The sequence below is a fragment of the Gekko japonicus genome, unplaced genomic scaffold (assembly GCF_001447785.1).
Source record: "Gekko japonicus isolate JY-2015 unplaced genomic scaffold, Gekko_japonicus_V1.1 scaffold376, whole genome shotgun sequence".
In the NCBI taxonomy this organism is placed as follows: domain Eukaryota; kingdom Metazoa; phylum Chordata; class Lepidosauria; order Squamata; family Gekkonidae; genus Gekko; species Gekko japonicus.
The window spans coordinates 555274-578356 of record NW_015164675.1 but is presented as its reverse complement, the minus strand read 5'-3'; the positions used below and the strand labels follow the sequence as shown (position 1 = coordinate 578356).

Below are 23083 nucleotides of genomic sequence, written 5' to 3'. Positions count from 1 at the left end.
ATAGGAATGTTTACTTATAAGTAAACTGAATAAGAGCTTATTCCCTAGTAAAAAATGTATACAGCGCAGGGCTCTTTTTGTAGAAAAAGCCTAGCAGGAACTCATTAGCATAATAGGCCACACCCAACAGCAGGAACTCATTAGCATATTGGGCCACACCCCTGACAGCACAGCTCATTAGCACATTAGGCCACACCCCCATGTCACTAGAAGTGTGGTTATCCAGCCACACCCACCTTTTGCTTGTTATTCTGTTTACCTTGTTTGTTGTCAAAACCCAGGGCCTTTTTTTGTAGCAGGAACTCCTTTGCATGTTAGGCCACACACCCCTAATGTAGCCAATCCTAATGAGTTTCTGGTGGTGGGTGTGGCCTGTTATGCTAATGAGTTCCTGCTGGGCGTGGCCAACTCGGGAGCCAGCCGGAACTCCGTTCCTGTGCGTTCCTGCCCAAAAATAGCCCTGCAGCTGTGGCCAAAAGCTCTTTGAAGCAGCCATTTGTCTTAGTCTTTAATTTATTATTTTTCATTTATTTCCTAGAGATTTTTTAATATGTCAAAAGACCTCACTAATTCTAATGGAAAAGAAGTTGTACTCTCATATCCCCTTCTTATTTCAGACTGCAATGAGGCACAGCAATTGTGAGCCCTTTTTTCCCCTGGAAAATGACCACATTTTGACGCAAGATGCTGCTGAACACATGTAAAGCTCCCTAAATGTAGACCTTAATGAAAGGATTTCTTGGAAAGAAATCTGGTAGCTTTAAGTGCACCAGGCAACTTAAAATACCTCTCAAGAGATAGCATTTAACACAGGTTGTGATATAATGAGCTACTTTTCTGCCAAAGTTACTACAATATATATTCCTCTGCACGCTGCCAAAGGCAGGAGGTCCTACATTCTGCTGCAGTCCCCACTTTCTGGAATATGTTCTTAAAATTAAACAAAATAAAAGTACAGATTTTTATCTATTGTGTGTAACTTTGTGGGTGTAAATTAGTCATAAAGTATGTTAAGAAGAAGAATGTGTGTTGTATGTAAAGGCTGGTCATGAGGAAAGCAATGCCTGATGCAATCAATTGAGTCTAAAAGTTAAATTCAGAAAACAATTTCAGTGTAAAAGAACAACACTATTTAATCTGGAAGAGCTAGCTTTAGAAAGCAAACTATTCCAGAAATCATGTATGAGAACTTTACTTGTATGGCTTTTAGGGATGCCAGCCTCCAGGTGGGACCTGGGAAGCTCCTGTAATTACATCTCCAGACTACAGTGATCAGTTTCCCTGGAGAAAGTGGATGCTTTGGAGGGTCCAATGGCATTGTACCCAGGGGAGGTCCCAGTCCTCCCCACATTCCACCAACAAATCTCCCAAAGTTTCCCAGCCCAGAGCTAGAAACCTTACCAGTGGCACCCCCCACCAGTGGCCAAGGCAGACCTGGCAGCTATACATTTGGTAGCATGGAGCAGTTTCTTCCCTTATAAACATACCTATCAATTTATGCCATATTTTCGTACTATCATTCTGAAAGGAGAAAGACTGTGACCCTTACTTGGACAATGGTAAGGCAAATAAAAGGTGGAGAGAGCTGGTTTTGAACTATTAAGAAATCATGAGAGCAAGTCATATGTATCCAATGAAAGTGTTCAAGTATTATGGGATAACAGTTCCCTGTGATGTCCCATATGGGACCCTTTGTAAAAATTGCACTCCAGTCATTCGGTTATTTATTTATTTATTTATTTATTTGTTTGTTGGACTTTTACCCCGCCCTCCCGCCAAGGCGGCTCAGGGCGGCTTACAGTAGTTAAAAACCAGTATACAGTTCATCTCAATTATCACGTCTAAAACAGTACAATACAATATCATAAATACAGCTTATTAGAATTAGAAGGTGGTGGCCATCTGTTATAAAGTGCTCGGTCTTTACCGCTCTATGGAATTGTTGAAGATCCCGCAGAGCTCGAATTTCGTTTGGGAATTTCGTTTGGGAATTTTGTTTCGTTTATACATTTTGATTTGGCAGTTGACATGTGAATCCTTTTAAGAGGAACTTTTATCAAGAGTGTAGTGCATGTTAGACATCTGAGCATTCTGTAGGGCCTTTGTGTCACTGGTTCTATATTTTCGATGAGGTGTGTATTCCTTAGTGCTAAATGTGAAAAAGACCATAGTAGATCCCATGACTTATTTTTTTACTTTAGTGTTTTATAAATACTGTCTTCATTCCTGAAAGCTCTGTCTTTTCCACTTTCTGTATCAAGCAAATAAATTAGGATTTTTCACTGAATGAGAAGTAGTTGTTTGACTTCATCGCTGTGTCTCAAAAGATAACTTGAATCCTAACCTGAAAAAAAAATGGTTTTGGAGTTTTCTTCTCAGAAGCATAAAGACAGAAGACATTAGGACAGAAAATATAAATTTCTGTATTTTTACAAATCGTTTAAGAAGCATTAAAAACAAAAACAGCAGTTAACCTCAAACTGATGAAATAGCTACAATTTTGAACTTTAAAGGAATAATAATGAATACATCAAAGCTGCGGTCACACTGGAGGTTGCTGCGACCTGGGCATGCCACTAATTGCACCGGTTTAAAGTGTTGCAGGGCAGACCAACCAGACAGCACACCCTCGGGCGATTACCCTGCATGCTTGTTTGGTGGTCAGGCATTCACATTACTGCAGCACCTCAACCATGGAGCGCGCTGCCCAGTCTTTTTTTTTAATGCAGGCAGGTGCATGCAATATGCGCATATAGGCAGCAACTAAAAAAAAACAGAGGCAGAAATGGATCTGCATGTTTAGACTTCCCTTCCAGTTTCCTTTCATGTCAGGAGATTTCAGATGTCTGGGAAAGTGGAGTGGAAGCACTGGAATCCGTTAATACCAGACTTTCCCCGGTGCCTGATTACTCCACTTCCAAAGCGGAGCGCATATACCACTAGGGTGCTGATAGGAAGTCCCACCCCTAACTTCAGATGTGGCCTTAGATAGGGATAGTAAGTTCTTAGAACAACATAATGTGAACCGCCCAGAGACCCCTTCGGGGGTTAGGGCGGTATATCAAATCTAAGGTTAAATAAAAAATAAAAAATAAACATGGGGTGCCAACAACTGGGGGAGGGAAGGCAGATGTTGCTGTCTGATTGTGTTCTTTAAATCTGTAAAGGTATCGCTACTATATTGTGACAAACTGCTCTGTGACCACAGCCCAAGATTACCAAGGGCTGGTAAGGTCACATTTAGGTCACATCATATTTCAGGTGCTTCTTGAAAAATCCATGGGCAAGGAAACTCCAGCTCACAGAAGAACATTGTTTTAAGAAGAATTTCCTAAGCACAGAGGCCAGGAGAGAGAACAAATGCAAAAAGCAAAGATGAGAAAACTCCTGTAGGACTGAATTATTACCTTCTGGTTCCTGTCAACTGGCTCCCTGGAGCTTCAGAATCTGAAAGTACTAAAGACTGAAAATTCACATGATTTAGAAAGACAGTTCCTGTTCAGGGAGAGAAATGTTTGATATGTTTAGTATTCTGGTCCAATCTAATTCCTTTGATAGCGTTGGTTAAGATTACCATATTCAAGTTCCCTGAAACTGGGTCTCTTCTTTTGTATGCTATGCAGATTATTCAGGTCAAGCACATTAATTGTGCTATCTGTCAGTTGCTTTGCCTCTCTTCTGCCGAGTTCAGACTGGCAATTTGAAGCAGGAGGGAGTCGTTGCAAAAAAGAGCTGGAAAAAACTTCCAGGTTTTCCCGGTCACACTGCACGGACTGATGCGGGAGCATTCACACTGTTGGCCCGGAGGCGCAGCTGTAAGTGGCATTTTTCTCATGGCAGATGCCTAGGCGCAGTGGCAAATAGGGCAGGATCCGGCCACTGTGGGCCATAGGCACATCCAGCGACATCACTACCCCCTCTTCAAGGCAATCACCTGCACCTTCCTGGTGCCAGAGTGAGGCTAGGAGGTCAGTCAGCATAAACAGCCGGCGCACATTATTAACGTGAGCTGTTCCCGGCTTTTAGTGGTTAGCATTCACACTTCCAGGAAGCAGAATGAAGCAGGATAAACGGGCTTTCCAGGGTTTGCTACCACTTTCACCAAGTATCTTTTAAACCCGGGAGCCAAGCGCTACAAGACGGGTTGAATACAGGTGGGGAACGCCAGACAGATGTTCCTGTGTGAATGGCCCCTTTAATCCGCTTGTGAAATGTTCCTCACACGTGCCTATATCGGGGCAAACTGCCAGTATGAACTCAGCCTTCATGTTATCTACCACAAAAAACCTGGTGAGGGATCATTGAAAGGTTAACTTAACTTCATGCCAGGATTTGTTCAGGTTCTTTTCTGAGACAACAGCAAAGCAGAGAAAGATGGAATTGGTAGGAATTGAGCAAAATTGCTGTTCCTCCCTCTTCTGCTAGCAGGGATTCCATTGATAGCCTCTGCTGGGAGCAAGAGGAGCAGAGGAGGAGTTCATCTAACTCATCCTTTCTCTGCTGCCCCTTTAGAGGGGGCAGGGGCAGGCTACTGTTGGAAAGGCAAGACAAGGAAACATCCATTCTCATTATATTCATGAGATCCCGCCCTTTGTCTGTGCTTTGTATTAAAAGATACTGTAAGCTTTTACTGCATCAGCAACTTTTTAATATTCATTCATTACACAAGTTGCTTATTGCTTTAAGATTGTATTTAATCAGTTCTAACTGTATTACTGTGTTTGCAGTTATAATTATTGGTTCGATCACAGCAGCATTTATTTTGTATAAAGACATCTAAAATGGATTAGGAAAATGCAGAGGAAAAAACCCGCTTTGCATAATCTCCCCCCCCAAAAAAAATGGTGAGTAATTAAAGTTAAAAAAAATGTGTAACACCTAAACGGAAGTGATTCTCAGCTCTTACATTATCAGGATATCATCAAAAGTGTCAGTGTTTGCATTAAGAGAAGAGAGACTGAAAACAATGCTGTTGAATTTGGCTGTGTTTTAATTTAATTCCCCTCTGAGAAGCCAAATATCTGGCAGAGCTATTATAGTTATAAAGGCCCAGTGTGCTAGTTGATATGACTCAGCTGGAAATACAGTAAGAAATCCGAAAGGTTTTCTTCAGAAGGAATACAGCTGTATACCTAGTTTCTAACATTTGACAAAGAAAAGCCAGACATTGACAAAATACTCCCCAAGTCAACTTTAATATCTTAACTGGAGCCTCTCTAGCGTTACCAGTGGGACTGGAGAAAAATTACCTGTCCCTTTAATAAAGGCTTAATGTATGAAAATGGGTAGCTGAAGCGTTTAATGGCATGGAGGTCAATAACATTCCATTGAGCCTCTAGTAAAGGCTTGGGACATTTTTCTCCACCCAGCTGCTAACTAAGTGTCATGCCCTGGAGTGCCCTTTTGCTATCAAGGTTGTCAATGTGTCCGAAGCCGACGTCCTGCCGAGGAGGGCGCCACGGAGACAACTAGAGAGTGATTCTAAAGAGTTCAGGAGGAAGCAGGGCCTCAGACTTGGGGTGCACGCTCGAGTGGTTACTTCACCGCTCTTGGCCCCCCCAGAGGGTTGACTGTCTCCCCGCAATGCTTTCTCTCTCTCAGCTCTGCGTCATTCCCTTTTGGTTCCTCCCTGGCCCTCTTCCTCCTGCCCTTCTTATTCCCTCTCTTGTTACCCGCACCGCTCTCCTTGCCGGCTCCGCCCCCTTCTAAAAGGAGTCACACCGGCCTGCTTGAAGCTGGCTCCACCCCTGGGGCATCGGCCCTTCATTCTGGCCTCCTGGTGTGGCTCCCTCTGCTCCAGCCTGGCTCCCCGGGTCTCCGCGCCCGGCTCCCCCCTCCCCAGCCCTGGAACACGGCTCTGCTCCCCGGCCTCTGGCTTGACGGGGTGGCCCCATTCCATCCACCACGACCTCTCGCCAGCGGACCAACGGCTTGTCATCTGCACCCTCCTCCACCATGTTTCGGTGTCTCGATGGCTCTGGCCTCCATTGGTCCTCCTCTTCTCCTCCCGCAGCATCCGGTGAATGCCCTGGCCAGGGCCCGTCTTGTCGGCATTGGGGGGTTGGGGCTCTGTGTCCTCCCTAGCTCCACGTCCCAGTCAGCCCTGGGACACTAAGGTTGCCAGGGCTACACCCAAGAATCTCAGGAGCGTTTGGGAGAGGTGGACCCCAGAAGGGGGAAGTGCTGCTGGTGCTCACCTGGAAATGACAGCATTCCACTCCCCCTGTGATGCTCTAGGAATTCCCCCAATCTCTATGGCAAGAACCATACAGATTGGGTGAATTCCTGGAGTGTGTGCGGGGGTGGGGCTGTGACATCATTCACCTCCCAGTTTTTCTTCTGCTGCTCACTTGATCAAGTGTGAGCAATTGAGGGCAATGGCAGGAGTTCACCTGCTGTGTAGGCCCCTGATAAGCCTACTGGTAACCCTACCAGTAGAGAAGGAAAGAGGAAGCCACCCTGAACGCCAGGATGAACGCCGACCAAGGACTGCTTGGATAATACGGAGCCGAGCCTGAGAAACAACAACCACACCACCTGGGTGCCGGTAGGCAGCCCCTCCCCCCCCTACTTCATGTGGCCCTAGTTAGGAAGAAAACGTTCTTACAACACCCTGTAAACCGCCCAGAGACCCCTAGGGGTCAGGGCGGTATAGTAAGTTGAAGGAAATAAATAAATAAATAATAAATACCTCTGTCTTCAGCCTTTAGAGTAGTCTGTGTTTTCCTGTGCAAGCTGCCATTTCAGAAAAATATTCTAATATTCCTAAAGCATCTGAAAACTTTAAATTTTGTTTATATGTGCAAAGCTCACAAAGCCATAACCAAACCTGATATTTGGACATCATCTTTCCTTTGGTTCTTTCCAGTATTACAGAAGCAAATATTACAGGAGAGAAACAAAGGCAAAGATTAATTGACAGAAAGCAACAAAATATGAGAGTCTGGGACATATGAAGAAAGGCTAGAGTGACTGAATACATAATGGGAACACCAACATTTGATGCATAGCTCCAAGTCAGATAAATATTCAGTTTGCGTCCACTCCCAAATGCACTGAGGTATCCCAGGGCTTTTTTTTCTGGAGGAACACGTCAGAATGGAGTTCCAGAGCTCTTCAACAAAATTCTCATAAAAATGTTTAAAAGGTAATGAGTTTTCAGTATACAGATTGAAAACTTCATTTCCCTCTTGAGAGTTCCAGCACCTCTTTTTCCAAAAAAAAAAAGCACTCATAAAAACTAAAATCTTTCATGCAGTTGGCTATAGCTCCTTGTTTATGAAAAACTCAAATGTCTCCATTGCCATTTCAACTCAGCCTCAAGCCCGTGGACTTCTACATGAAGATGAACCTGACTTTTTATAAGTTATGCTTCTCTTCTTGTACAGTGTCACTGTTTCACTGCATAATGTACAGGGTATGCTTCAAAACGGGCAGGGCAACTGAGTGATGTCACATCATGGTCCCGGTCACACGGGCAGGAAAATGGGGGGGGGAACGTGGCTGTTAGCCCCGGGGCTAAAAACTGCGCGGTTGCTCAAGCAGACCTACCGATGGAGGTCCCGTGGAGGTCCCGTGGTAGGGGGGAGGTGCCAATCACTCCACAGTCCTGCGGCGCAGCAAAGAAGCGGGGTGCGGGGCAAACGGTGTTTGTTTTGTTTTTAAAACTCAAATGTGTGCATTCTCCCTTGGGTGCTTGTGCGTATCCGTGGAGACTTTGAAAAAAAAACCTTTTTCCGAGGGGACATGGGCAGGCGCCGGAACTACCACCGGAAACGCGATCAGACGCCCGCCCTTGCCCCGCGGTTTCAGGAAACTAGTACCTCCGAGGTACTAGCTTTTTACCGCGCATCTTCCGCGGGAAGCCTCGGGTTCGCCACGGGAGCTCAACGCTTACCAGATGTGACGGTGAGATCGCGCCCGGAAAATACTTCTATCTTCCGTCCCTCTAGCGTGCCTAATGCTCCGTGTGACCGCAGCCCATGTTCCTTTTGCTAGACTGCTTGAACAGTTTGAGGTTAGGGGATTATATACAATTGCCAGCCTCATCTGCTGGGAGGAATCATTATGGGGTCCATAGCAGACCTTTGGAAGAAATGCTAAGTTGTGGAAGGTTTGCTTTCCATGTTCTCTTTGGAAGAAACAGTGAGTTGTAAAAAGTTTTCTCTCATCATCTCACCACAAAAAACACAACTTAGGAACCCATCTCTTGTAAAAGAGCTAATTTTAACCAGACTTCCATTTCTGTACAGAGAAATATTTCAAAAACTTCACAGTGTAGCATACTAGGAGGACTGTACAAGAATCTCACTGTCTTTGTGTGCATCAGTGAAGTTTTATGTCCTCTGGAAAGCACTGAGGCAGTAATTATAGCTTTGTAGAAGAACTCAATGTGGATTTAGATCTTTTTTTTTTAATACTAAGTGGTTTTAAAAAATGCCAAAAATTAAAAATGACCATAGGGAATGTTATCTTAAGGTTAAAGGGATAACCACTCCTTTAACAGAAAGGCTATGTGAGAGATGACTGGTAACACAAAGTAAGATTTGATTTTCAGGGAATCAGCCCTGTTTTCTTCATTATCTACTCAAGGAGGTAGGAGCATTTTCAGGCCTCCTTTGGTTATGGGAAGCTTTGGTTGTGGGAAACATATGATAGACTACAGAAACGTACACAGCAATTTTCTACAGTCAATCTGTATTTTATTATGTATATTTTAAAATAATGGTAAGAGACAGAGTGAGTCTCTTCTGTTTGCTACTGCTAACCAAATTTGTTCTTTACTCACCCACCAAGTTTTAATTGCATACATAAACACCCAAAACAATTATAACAAATTTCCGTCTGTGATCCTTTTTGTTCATTCATAGCAGTGTTCCCTCTAAGCTGAGTAAGTGTGAGCTAGCTCACAGTTTTCTAGCCCCTGGCTCACACATTTTTTGTCTTAGCTAAGAAAGGATGGCTCCAGTAATTTATGCAGTAGCCAAATCACTTGCTTACAACTTTAATGCCAGTAGCTCACAAAGTAGAATTTTTGCTCACAGGACTCTATAGTTCAGAGGGAGCATTGGTTCACAGTGTGGTGTTTCTCCTTGGCTCAACATAAGCCTCAGACGTTACATTTCTATAGAAAACTGTGGACTAGGTTACTGACTTAATTTACAAAGCACTTAGATCCTTAATTGATGATAGAGAACTAAATGTTTAAGTGAATGAAATGAGAAGGTAAGCCATCGTATAGAAAAGGCTGTTTCCTTCCTACATCTGACATTGCCATGCCTGAGACTCTGCAGTAAATGACAGACTGTGTGGGATGGACTCTGCCTTGTGAAAATGTTCCCTTTCCCCACTATTCTGGGAGCACATGGGCTGCTTTGCAAAAAAAGAAGAAGTGGTGAGCAGAAAGTGATGATCTGCTTTACCCGCTCCCCTTCCCTATCTTCTCTCTGAGAAGCATGGCAAGATCAAGAGGGATGGAAGAGGGAGAGTCTGTGTCCTGCCAGGCCACACATCTTGGCTGTCCCCCTGCTCCATTTCCACTTAGGTGTGTTCACTCCAAGCCAAGCACAGCTGGAGGCAGGACAGATATACTCCAACAAGCTGAGCAGCTGAGAGCAGCAGATCTGGTGAGACATCTTTCTTCTTGCTTGCCCATACTCTGTCCAGAACAGCACCCAGATTCAAGCACGGCTTGGGAAGCAGGGCAGTGGCAAAAGCAACAGAAGTTTCTGCTCCTCAGTTGTTGTGCTATGAAAAGGGGAGGGATGAGCCTGGAGAGCTGCTACTAGAAGGCAAGTTGGAAGGAAGGAGACTGGCAAACAGAGATACTGGGGGGGAGTGGCTGGATGTTGGAAGCCATGAAAATATGACAAGCATTTAGCTTCTATTCTATAGAAGCATAATGTTTGCCTCGGGGTGTAGTAAGATGAAACGGTCTCTCATTCACATTCTTACAGCCTCCTATCAACATTGTTTAGTGAAAATCAGTGGTATTCCCGGTGCTCATGAAGCTCAGCTTTCCTGGGTTTTATCTTGTACAAGTCACTTGGACTTCCAGGACCAAAACAGTTCTTCAGATCAAAAGCTTATTGCAACATCCTGAATAATTATCTCAGCCAAAGCGCTGAGTGTATGCATCCTTATACTAAATCAAAAATAGCAGCAAAGATTCCATTCCACTAAATACATTGAAAGGCTACACACAAATTACTGTTACATGCATGACATTTTGCAAGAAAAGCAGCTTAATTCTGGAAATCGCAGAAGATGTGACCAACCTCTATTTCTTTATTTATTTTAGGATAATGGACCTATCCCAGACCGAAGACCAGCAACCTTGTCACCTGGAGGAAGCCCAACAGACAACAAACAGATATCAAACTTGCAGTACAATAATCCTACTCGACTATATACAAACAACAACACAGATTCCAGTTTGCCATCACAGATGAGTGGTCTCTACATCACAGCTTCCCAAAGGTAAATGAAAGGCCCTTTCCATCTTTTTCACTAGAACAAAGTTTGAGTCTAGTGGCACCTTTAAGACCAACAAAGTTTAATTCTGGGTATACAGGAGGGCCTGGCGGGAGATGATCCATGGGGTCGCGAAGAGTCGGACTCGACTGTGCGACTGAACAACAACATAAGCTTCATCAGATGAAGTGTGCATACATACAAAAGCTTATACCCAGAATTAAACTTTGTTGGTCTTAAAGGTGCCACTGGACTCAAACTTTGTTCTGTTACTTCAGACCAACCCACCTGCATTTTTTTCACTGTTGTCGTACTGCTGCTATCATCTGGTGGAATTATAACTGCAGCTTCCCAAAGCACTTAACACAGTCCTATATCCCCTGCAGTGGCCATCCCAATGGCCCAGGCAAACAACAGCGATGTGTTACTGAGCACTCTTCGGTTTGCCACCAGATAGCAAACGTATGCTTATCTCCCCCTTTTTTCCAAAGAGGCCAAAGAACTGTATATTCTTCTCCACTCTTTCTTTATATTCTCACAACAACCCTGTGAGGTGAATTAGGTTGAGAGAGAGTGAAACCCAAAGTTACCTAGGGAGTTTTATGGCAGACTAATTTGAGTATAGATCTCCTTAGTCCAAGTCTGATGCTTTAACCATTACACCATGCTGACTATCAAGCAGTTTGCCTGCCTGCCTCCTTTCCCTGCCCTACTTCTCATTCTCAGTAATAAGTGATTAAGGGCAACATTTTCAGATCAGTTTCAGGCCACTTCAGTCAGTGCTGCTTGTTTATAGTACATTCCTTTCCTATCTCTTTCATTACTCATTTCCAGATCTCTTTTACTTTTTGCAACCCACCAGTTGCTCTTTATTTTTCTAACTAATCCTTACTGGTGCTGTCTTTCAATGTTGTGCACCTATGGAGCTGGGGGGTTTTAAATTCCAAACTCAGAGCCAAAATCAACAAATCTATTAGGAAATCATGGCCCCCTTCAATTTTTTACCTTTTAATTAAACATTTCCTGATCTCATTTCCTCTTTACAATCAAAGCTGTTTTAAAATAGTAGCTGAGGGCACTGCATTGCAGGACTTTTAAATGGCAGTCTAGCCTAGGACATGGGGAAGCACTATCAACAATATCATCAACCTGACCATTCCTGATCCCATATGCATCAATAACCCTCAGCCATTTCACTCTGGAAAGGCTAGTGATACAATTCCATTTAAAATATCACCACAAACCAGATCTTTCGAAAGATGGGAGGACAACACAGAAAACCCTGGACTGTAGCAGTTTGTCAGAGATTTCATCTGGCAGTTCAAAACAAATGAGCCAGTGTGGAAGCCACTCCAAGGTTTAGGACTCTGCAAATCCAGGGGAACCCAAAGTTTGCAGAATAATGAAACAAAATACCATGGATTTTTTGAAAAAATTCCAAAGCATAGTGATGATGTTAAGCCCCCCTTCCTCAGTTCTGCAATACTGATATGTGTTGCCTTCTTACCCTCATGTATGTCTGTATGTATTAAGTACTGTTAAGTCACAGCCGACTTATGGTGACCACAGCAAAGATGCACCATACAGCAAAGGGAGAAACAGAGGTGGTTTGCCATTGCCTTCCTCTGCAGAGTCTTCCTTGACCTTGGTGGTCTCCCTTCCAAGTGCTGATGCTGCTTAGCTTCCGAGATTTGACAAGATCAGGCTATACCATGCCACCTTCCCTCCCCCTCTGCCCTTATAGTTGCTTTTTAAAAAATTAATTACTTATTGAGGAATATGATCATAATCTGCAATGATAATACAGCTTGTCCTTTAGACAATAGCTTTTCAACAGGGGGAAAAGTAGAAAACACAAGGACAAATTGAATTAATTGCAAAGGTCAGATGCAATGAAAATTAAGATGTCAGATACTTTGTGGGAATTACAACTGACCTTTAGTTTACAGAGATCAGTTCCCCTGGAGAAAATAGCTGCTTTGGAGGGGAGACTCTGGCATTATACCCCACTGAGGGCCCCCCCCTTCCCCAAACTCCACCCTCTCCAAGCTCCACCTCCAAATCTCCAGGACATTCCCAGCTCAGAATGGGCAACCCTACTGCTTAGCAGTGCGGTCTGTGCACCCTTCTTAGGCCACTGACTTCAGTGGACTTAGACAGGTGTAATTCTGTTTAGGATTGCACTGTAGGTTGCATATGGTGACCATGTATACCTAATATTGTTTAAACCTTGCAGTATTTTCTTAAATATAATATAATGGATCTTTCAGAAAATGTGAAACAATCCAGAAGGGAATTATGTTATTAGGAAGAATTTGAGATAAAAACATACCCTTGAGATCATATTTGGCAACAACAAACAATGCCCTCAAGTGCCAGATCTTTTTCAATGGTTGAATGTCATCCAAATTTCTGTAATTTAATTTAATGCATTTTTTAAAAATGTGATCCACATGTGTGACATAGGAATCCACAATGGATTGCGGCAGCTGCCCTCTGTAGTATGCATGGGCTAACTGGTCAGTTTTAAGCCCTATTTCACAGTAGTGAGGAGAATGAGAAGTGTGCCAGTTTGTCTTTTGTACTTTGTACAATTATTTCTACACAGCTAGTTGTCTTCTGGCAAAAAAAAAGTCCAGTGAGGAAAAAAGGAAACATGCTTCATTGTATTGTGTTTAGAATATACATAAACTTTTAAAGCTGAAGAACAGTGCTTATGAAACTCACTCTTGTTTTGTAAAAAAAATGGAAGTACTAGAGAGTCTTGGGATGGGCGTTCACAACAGTTCATCCTTCTCAGATCATTTCTACTGTGCAGCTGTTGGTTGGCTGGTTTGACCTTCTGCTTGTCTTTAAATAGTGCTGACCCTTTGAGGTCCCTACCAAGAAACAGAAATGGAATTGACATGGACTCTGATGTGTACAAAATGCTTCAGGATTATGAAAAGCCCGTTTCAGAACCAAAGCAGTCAGGATCCTTCCGTTATCTGCAGGGCATGTTGGAAGCTGGAGAGAATGGTAAGGAATGCAACATTCTAAAATATTTTGTTTGACTTGAAAACATAATTCTACTTTACCTTAAAAATCAAAGCCACTAACACAAAAAATATAATACAATTCAGTTACATCTAACATTAAAATACACTGAGGAGTCTGATGGTTCAGTAGGAAGTTAAAGGCTATCCCATTGAACAGTGACAAAGGGAGAGGTGGGAAATCAGAGCCCTTATTGTTGGGTATCACAAGGCAGGGAAAGAGGTGGGGAGCTGCTAGAGCAGCAGCATGACTAGCCTGGTCAATCTGGGCCACCAACATCATGGTCCATGAATCAACTGAGCACCCCTCTGCACACATAGTGTATTCTTTGGCATTTTTTGGTTTGGTTATAAAAAATGGCATTAGCTTTGTGCTTTCATGCCACCTCAGGCAGCCTGGTTTAGATTCCTTTATTCTCTTAAATGTGATTCTATTTCCACCTATATCATATCTTTCTCTTCATCTAGCCATTTTGTTGTTGTTGTTGTTGTTGTCCAGTCGCACAGTTGAGTCGGACTCTTCGTGACTTGCAGTCCGAGGGACTCTCAAGAGTCTTCTCCAGCACCATAGTTCAAAAGTGACAGCCCTTCAAATACATACTTCGATAACACTGAGGAATTTCAGACAGATGATATAATCCGGAAGAGGAACAGTTCCCAAACAGTTTCTGGTCTGTCATTTCAGACAGAACCATTTTAGAACCGGTTCCCTACCAGAATATATTTGTAATTTCACACAGAAACGCTTCTGTCCCGTTTAGGAAACGGGGCTGAAGCGTTTTACCTGTCAACCGCTTCCAAGTAGTCTTGAGTTTCCTCTCCCAGTTCCGATGCGCTTTTTCACGCCATTTTTCACTCGCGCAGACGATCTCTGGCTTTTTAAAAAATGTATAACAGTATAATGCTATAACACAAGAGCAATATATCAACCCCATTGGAATGCCCTGAGTGTTGTGTTATAGCGCTCTAAAGTGAACATTAAAAAAAAAAAAAAGCTGGAGATCCCCCGCACGGGCGAAAAACGGCGGGGAAAAAAGGGGAAGGGAAAAAGCGGTGCAGTCTGAAATGGCAAACCGCTTCAGATCCAGGTCTTTACCGGAAGGGGAAATCCATGTGTGAAATGGCAGCCCTATACCGGTTTACTCCACGATGGATCAAAAACAGCTTCAAAATGGGTTAAAAAGGGTAATGTGAAATTCCTCACTGTCTAACCATCTCATTCCTTGCTGTCCCCTTCTTCTTTTACCTTCAGTCTTTCCCAGCATCAGGGTCTTCTCCAGTGAGTGCTCCCTTCTCATACTAGCATAGAAACAAGCCCATGAAATGTGGGTTCTCTCAAAAGCTGGAATCACTTCATTTTGAGATGGAATTGCATTACAAACAGAAGTCTATAGAATATATATTTTATTTGACTAGCTCTGTTTTTTTAATCAATGTGCACACACTGTGTCTCTAATAAGAAATGTCTCCTGCAGGGACCCTGATAGGATTTGTTGAGAAGTGTAACAGTTACCTCAGTCGGTGCCTCTCATTCATGAAAGATGAGCCCTCAAAACTTAAAGCAAGGCAAAGAATGTCTGGATTGTTCAGTCTGTTTTACAAAGTTATGTAGCTTGCTAGACAAGGGATGTAATGGGGGTGTATGAATACAGAAACAGGAAAGAAAGCACTTATGATGGAGTAATATCTCACATGACATTCACCTAAATGGAATAGATTGCCTACCTCTTTGAAGCCTTTGTCACATATTGGAGATTCTGGACAAATTTGCAATAAATGTATCAAAAGCAATAGTCTTCTGTTTATTTTTTAAAAAAACCCTATATTTTATTATCCAAGAAATTTTATTGAATGAATGCCATTGACTTCAATGGACTTAGAAGGGTTTAACTCTGCTTAGAGCAGCATTGTTAGTCAAGTTTCACAGACTTGCTTTTCTGGGCCTAGTTTTGTATTCTTAAGGATAAGACTCTGTATTAACTGCTTTTCTAGACAGATAAGAACATGTGGTGAAGTGTACATCATACCTCAGGAGGTGTCCTTGAGTAGAGATTCACTTCCAGTTTTGCTAACCAGGAAGTAAATAAGTCCCTCATTAAAGATATACTACCTTTGCCACAAATCTCTGCCCCAAAGGAAAAATTATCTTGGAGCATATATCTTTATTTCTAGAGCCAGTTTGGTGTAGTGGTTAGGAGCACAGACTCTAATCTGGGAGAACCGGGTTCGATACCCCACCCCTCAACATGCAGCTGTTAGTGTGACCTTGGGTCAGTTACAAGTTCCCTCAGAGCTGTTCTCTCATGAGCAGTTCTCAAAAAAGCTCTCTCACCCCACCTACCTCATAGGGTGTCTGTTGTGGGGAGGGGAAGGGAAAGGAGATTGTAAACCACTCTGAGACTCCTTCAGGTAGTGAAGGGCAGGGTATAAATCCAATCTCCTCCTCCTCCTCCTCCTCCTCCTCCTTCTTCTTCTGATTGATGCACCATACAAGCTAGTGAGCCTGCCCACAAATACATTGTTTTGATTTGTTCCTTATTGGTCCTTCAATATTCTTTGTATATGCCACTGTGTCAGAACCCACAGCCAACAAAGAAGTACATGCATTCAGGAACAGTTATATTTTTATTGCAGAGCTATAGATGCAGTAACATAGGCATTGTTAAGAATGGTGGTGGCCCCATGGGCACAATAGGATATAGGGTATTCGTATGCATACACCCCCCCCCAGCACTGGCCAATTAGGTACCCTCCCGTGTGCGGGATAAAGCTTAGAGACCGTTAGGTAGCTGAAGCTGAGAATGAACACTCTCCCACGACACCTAGGAAAACCCAGACACCACAACACCCTCCTGCACATCTGTATAGATAAGCATTTCAGCGCACAGCAGAGAAAGCACAGAAAGGAATGCAGAAGCAATTAACCAGACACAGACCGAGCTCCCCAACCTTCATGGCAGCATAGCTGACACACTGATTCCCAAAGTGGGCAATACCACCCCCTGGGGGCGCTGGAACAATCTCGGTGGGTAGTAGGAGCCTTAGGTGCAAATGGGGGGGGCGTTGAATAAAAATATGGGGGCAATAGAAGCATAAAGAAAGAATAGTCCAGAACCTGTCTAAAGCAGCCTTTTCTTGCCTTCTCCTGGTCTTCCCTGAGATCAGGGGGGAGGGGTCCCCACAGCCAATCACATCCATGCATTTGCAAAGTGCAAATGCATGTGCACCCTTGTAAGACTAGTGTTGCTGCTCGGCTATTGTGTAAACAACAACATCTTTCTTTACTATGTGCAAATTTGTCACTGCATCTTTTTGTCCACTTCTTGAAGGTAGATTTCCAGGGGGGCGCTGAGTAATTTTTTTTCTGAAAAGGGGGTGATAGGCCAAATAAGTTTGGGAACCTCTGGTATATGCATATTGCCAGCATGCAAAGAACACCTTAGGGTATGGTTGCCAAGTCCCCCTGGGGGGGCAGAGAAACCCCCACCCGAGAGGCCCGTTCTCCGCCAGCAGGGATTGGGCCGCTGGGGGGGACCCCACCCCCAAAGTGCGTGATGTGCCCAGCATAAAGATATCACCCGGAGGTGAAGCAGTCGCGTCAGAACGCTCTATCATCCAAGGGAAAACTTTATGGTTTTCCCTCGGATGATTGTGGCCCCGCCCCAACATGCACAACGCAATTGCGTCCATTCTGGGTGACATGATAATGGCGCACACGCTTTGCGCGTGCGCCAGGAGGCTCCCAGGGACATCCGGGACTCCCCCACTATTACAAAGGTTGGACTTGGCAACCCTACCTCAGGGACATATGAAATTATAAATAAATGAAAATGAAACAAAAGGAATTGAAACAAAGGACTCTGCCTAAAACATTTCCCTAGAAGTCAAAGGAAAATACTAATATATCAAATTCTCAGCATGGCCAAATCTGGGGATCCTTACCAGAGACTGAAGCTTTGGGCAGATAAGACAGATTTTTCTACAAACCTGAGAAAAGCCCCAGGTTTGAAGAAAAATCTAAAATCTTTCAAAAATAAACACTAGGGAATTGACCCCCCCCCTCAACACACACACACTACTACTACCACCAAAATGAGCAAAGCAGCACCTGTAGCTTACTAATGTCCTCACTGGCCATTGCTGGCAACCACAACAGTACTGACATCCTTCCAGTCTCAGTTTCTGTCAGTAAAAGGAACAGGTGCCTACCAAGATTGTTATGGCCTTTGAAAGAGGACTCATCAGGGTCAGGCCTGGCAGGAAACACTGGATGACTTGCTGCTATCTGACGGGCAGGGCTCACCCAGACACAGCTGCTTGCTACTGTTAAATAGCAGCCACCATACAAAAGCCAGAGTGGTGTAGTGGTTAGAGTTTCAGACTAGGATCTTGGAGATTGTGCTGACTCTGGCCGTTCGCCACAAATACAGAATACTAAGCTAGGTGCAAAGTCCAAACCAAGCTGAGAAACAGTGCCAGGGGTCGGAATGCTGAGCGATCAATCAGAATTCTCAGGAGGGATGAGCGGAGGCTGGCAGCCGGAACAAGGTCCAAGATTGCACGGTTGTGTCTGCACCGAGGTAGGAGAGCATGGCTGCTTATAACCAGACCCCCCCTTCCCTTGGAGGCAACCTGCAAAGACTCATGTTCCCTTTGCAACAGCTGAAGTCTGGCACTCCTCCTTCTCTCCTGCACATCAAGACACTGGTGTGCCCTGTGTCTGGGACATTCAGGTGAGCTAGGTGGGGATTCTGGCCTCGAGGTGTCTCCAGCTGGAGGTGCTGGGTCTGGCCTCGAGGTGCCTCCAGCTGGGGGTGCTGGACCAGGCTGGGGACCAGGCTCTTCCTCTGACTGCGCCTCAGGCTCCTTGCCTTGCTGCACCTCCTGTGCAGATACTGGAGCCTCTTCTCCCTCAATTGCTAGCAAAGGTTTCTCTTCTGGGCTGACTCTGGAGGAGGCTGGGTTGCTCTGTGCCTCTTCCTCAGCTGAGCCAGGACCCATGACAGAGATCCAGCTTTGAACACCCACTCTGCAGTAGGCATCTCATGTTCCCATCCCCTACTATTTCCTTTTTTGTGCCCAGGAAGCCCCTCTAAACTCTCCCTTTTTCCTTCCTCCTTCTCTCCTTCCCACCACCAACACACCTACCTTTATCTCCCCCCCCATCTTCTTTCCCTCCTTCCCTCCCCTGGCACCGTCTACCCAGGAAAACTATGATAGATTTCTATTGTACCTGCCATCAAGCCCAGCAGTACTGCACAGTGGAGAACGTACAAGGACTTGTGGAGGGCACCTCATTTTCCCCTGTATACCTTTCGCCACACTATTTCATTTCCCCCTCCTCCTGGTAACCCCCATATCTGCACCTTTCCTGCTTTCTTCTCTCTTTCCCACCCACCTATTTGCTCCATGTTCAGCTTGATTAATTTTTTTAATACATCTAAGCACTGCCTTTCTCCACAAGGTGAACCCAAAGCAGCTTACATCATTTTCTTCTGTACTATCTTTACAACAGCCCTGTGAGATAGATGAGGCTGAGTGTGTGTGTCTGTCCCAAGATCACCCAGCAAGATTCCATGGCAAGTTGGGATTTGAACTTGGGTCTCCCAGATCCTAACCTGAAACTCTAAGCATTACACAACACTGGCTTTCATTTGATGTAAAATATAAGGTGTTAGTACTTACATATAAGGTTGCACCAATTTCCACCAATTCCCCTCTCAGATCTTGGAGAGCCCCCACCAAGTGTACCTGTGAGTGCCACCACACATACACACACCAGATATATTGATTATTAACTTTGTGTGAAAGCTATTAGTTTATTCAAATGTTTGTAGCATTCTTTTTTTTTAAGAATAGCTGTATCATTTTTAGGGTTGCCAGACATCAGGTCCAGGCAGGGGTTCCCCCAGTTTTGGGGGCTTCTGCCTGCCACCAGCCAGCTCTCCGGTAGGGGAACCCCCTCCCCCAAACAGCCACATCCTCATGTGACATCCCAACACAATGACATAACCCGGAAGTGATGTGATAATGTTGGTGATGTCATGGGGGACGCTCTGGTTTGAGGGCAACACTCTATGGTAAATTTGCCCTCAAACCATAGAGTTTTGTCCTCAAACCAGAGCATTGCCGTGCAATATCGGCAATGCAATGAGATCACTTCCAGCTGATGTAATTGCATCTGGGGTGTCACACGACATCCCCACCCCCTCCAGGAACACCTTCCAAATCCCTCCACTGGTGACCAGGTAAGACCTGGTGACCCTAACCATTTCGCATTACTTTTTCTGGGAAGAAATGGGTACAGTAATCTGAATATGTGGCTTGGGAATCAGCAGTGTTTCAGAGATGTCAAAAAGAGATGCCTGCTTTCTAGGAAACAATGAATTGCCATCTCTGGACATGAGCATATGTGAATATATGCACAAATAACACAGGATGGATCAGTGTCTTACTCAGTGTACCTACCCCTTGGTACATAAAAATACATTGCTTGCCATTCTGGTCAGTTCTGAGATGCATGAAGCACAGTCTAACATGAAGAAAAGAGCCAGTCTCTAGCTTTTGTGACAGATTCATAATGGGCTTCCTGACTCAAGACATACTCTAAAATAAATGAATCTGATGCATAGTAAAAGTGCCCTTTAGCAGTGTTATTCCTGGGCTTTATCTCCCTTACATAGCAAAAGGTTTCAAGTTTGTCCCCCCCCCTTCAGTTAGTCACAGATATACGTATACATATATATAGATATATATAGTTAGTATATAATGGTCTTTCTAAACTATGGAACTTCATCTGTTCTTCCAGAGTTTCATCTGTGTTTCACTTTCTTACCACTTTTCCTTCTTGGAATCCTTCCCATTAAATTTCCCAAGAAGGTCCATTCTGATCTAATTCTTTTATCTCATGGCTACCCAGGTGCTCAGACTCTCATATTCACACTTCCATTTTCCTCCAAAGAATTATTGCTGTTATCCCTGTATCCTGCTTACCAAATGCTTCTACCATCACACAGCCCAGCCTAATCATGATGATACAGAAGTAAATCCCACTGATTTCCGAGGGATTTACTTCCAAGTCAGTACGCTCTGAACTCAAGTACACTGTCTTCACTCCAGTGGTGAGGGACGTCACCAGACAGACTTATCCCATGAGACATCACTGTGTCAACCTACCTTTACCTGTTGAATTTAGGAATCAATTACTTTTTGAGATAGATACATTCCTCATGCTTTAAATAAATAACTCCAAAATATGTCTTACATTTTTGGCAGGTGAAAAACATGATAGACTGGCTAGTCCAAGACATGTTAAATCTCCAGTATCTAAGCTGGGTGGAGCCATGTCTGGCTTACAGATGCTGCCTGAGTGTACCAGATGTGGCAATGGAATTGTGTAAGTACATGAATCCCCCCAAGACGCTTAATGTTTGCTATAGTTTTTGCGAAAGTTAAACAATGGACACACCATCTGCCTCAAAGTTGTTATAGCTCATAAGCAATCTATGTTATAAGGAAGTTTTATATACAGGGAGGAATACTGGAATAGGATGTCTTTTCTACTGCATAAATGCTGTTGAGTTGATCTAAGCACTTTGGTGTTGAACAACTCACATGAAGCTCTATACATACGGAATTTCACTGTTCATTTAATTAAACATTGGGGAGTGTGTGTCATGGACACCATTTGGTTCTTGGCTATCTAACACTACATGTGTGGAGCAAAACCCACAGAGTACTCACAGTTTCTTGCACAAGGAAAGAGGGGTGCACCAGTGGTTTTGTTTTGAATTGCGTGTCTCAGATGATATAATGCAGGCGGGGAAGAGAAGGTGTGTGAATGAGGAGGGAGGAGGCAAGTTCTGTAGCACAGGTGGCACAAAATGCAAGCCACTAAGTATGGCCTGAAATAAATATTAATAGTGGTGAATTTCTCCCCCCACCCCCTTCTTTTTTTGCTTCCTTACACTTTGACAGAGGCACAATAGTAAAAGCCCGGGACAAGCTGTACCACCCAGAGTGTTTCATGTGCGATGACTGTGGCCTCAACCTGAAGCAGAGGGGCTACTTCTTCATTGAAGAACAGCTGTACTGTGAAACACATGCCAAGGAAAGGGTTAAGCCTCCAGAAGGATATGACGTGGTTGCTGTTTATCCCAACGCTAAAGTTGAACTGGTCTAAATAAATACTCTTGTTTCCTGGAGAGGTCAAAAGGTGGCTCACCCACCCACAGGCACAGTGTCTGTTTTAAAGTATGTCTGTAATCAACTCCGATTGAGTCTCTGTAAAATGCCTTTTTCAGAGATAAAATGGTTTACACTTGGGATCTCAAGGGATAGTGCTGAAAGCCTCTGAAAAGGGTTTTTTTCCCTCTTGACACTTTGCTTTTGGGTTGCTGTTTTTTGTTTTTGGGTTTTTTTACTGCAAATACTTTCCATGGTAGCCCAATCCAAAATCTATGTAAATATGGATGCTTTTAAAATCTGTTTCATATAAAACCAGTATTCCTTTATTCTTTCCCATTTAAAAATATAAAGACAATTTAAAAGCTCAAAGGAAATAAGGCACTTTAAAAATAACATTGACATTTTAAAACATGTTCTTTTTTCAGTCATACTGGTATGCAATATATCTTTGTGGCTTTCAAGGTACTAGAAAATTGAGATCATCTGTAATGAACTTTTAGCTACATAACTATAGAAAGAAGTTTCTGTGAAAAACCTGTGAATGAGCAGATAAATTTCTCCTAGTATTAATGAAAGGCCTTTTAAAAGAGTAGTTTTTACAGTGTGTTTCCTATACTGAACTTAGGAAAAGAATGACCTGATTGTGATTTCCAAACTTTACCATATGCATATGTAGTCCATCTAAGAATAAACACTAACATTTTGCCACCTGGGTGAGGCAGCATACTAGCAGCAGCTAGAGAGATACAAAGGAGCATATTCCCCAATACCACCTTTTTGCTATCATAAATAAATTATTATTTTTACTCTCATGGATGGACCTAAGTTACCTCAGAGGCCTTTCCAGGTCATGTAATCATGTAACTTCATGTTAAAACTGAGAGGTCATCGTGTAAACTCATTGTGGCACCCAACGGCAAGCTTGGTATACAGGTGTGCTCGGACTGTATAGCATATAACGAAGAATCAGGTATATCACAAAATCTTTACACTGCGCAAATAGATTTCTCTTTCTTTGAGTTTTGGCCCATTTTCTTGACATTCTCATCCACATACCTAAACTTGCAATTTTATTTTACTTTGAACAAAGGATTTCTCACTCCACACTAACCACATTCCTTAAAAATTGTTCCTAATATAGATATTTCAAGTCTATGTACTAAGGCAGGGGTCCCCAGTGGGGGGCCCACCAAGTGTTTTTAGAAAGTGAGTGGGGCCAGTTGGGGATCTTGCCCAGCTGGGCTTCTGATTGGAGTGGCAGCTGCCACCAGAGTATTTGTTTTATTCTCTTTCATTCCTCTTTCCCAGTGTATTTTTAAAATTATCTCTCTTCTGCCCTGCATTTGGGCTTCCTCTGTGTTTGTGGCTCCGCCTCCTGTGGCAGCCAT

General features: G+C 43.6%; 1 protein-coding gene across 1 annotated transcript in view; it reads left to right on the top strand.

Moving 5' to 3' along the window:
* Positions 1-21991, top strand: part of PDLIM4 (PDZ and LIM domain 4) — a 104131-nt gene extending 82140 nt beyond the window's left edge. Inside the window, exons 4-7 of the mRNA XM_015409272.1 lie at positions 10301-10479; positions 13334-13491; positions 20784-20904; positions 21486-21991. Of these exons, the coding sequence (XP_015264758.1) occupies positions 10301-10479; positions 13334-13491; positions 20784-20904; positions 21486-21690 (663 nt within the window). The 3' untranslated portion in view covers positions 21691-21991. The remainder of the gene's footprint in view (positions 1-10300; positions 10480-13333; positions 13492-20783; positions 20905-21485) is intronic.
* The last annotated feature ends 1092 nt before the right edge of the window (positions 21992-23083 follow it).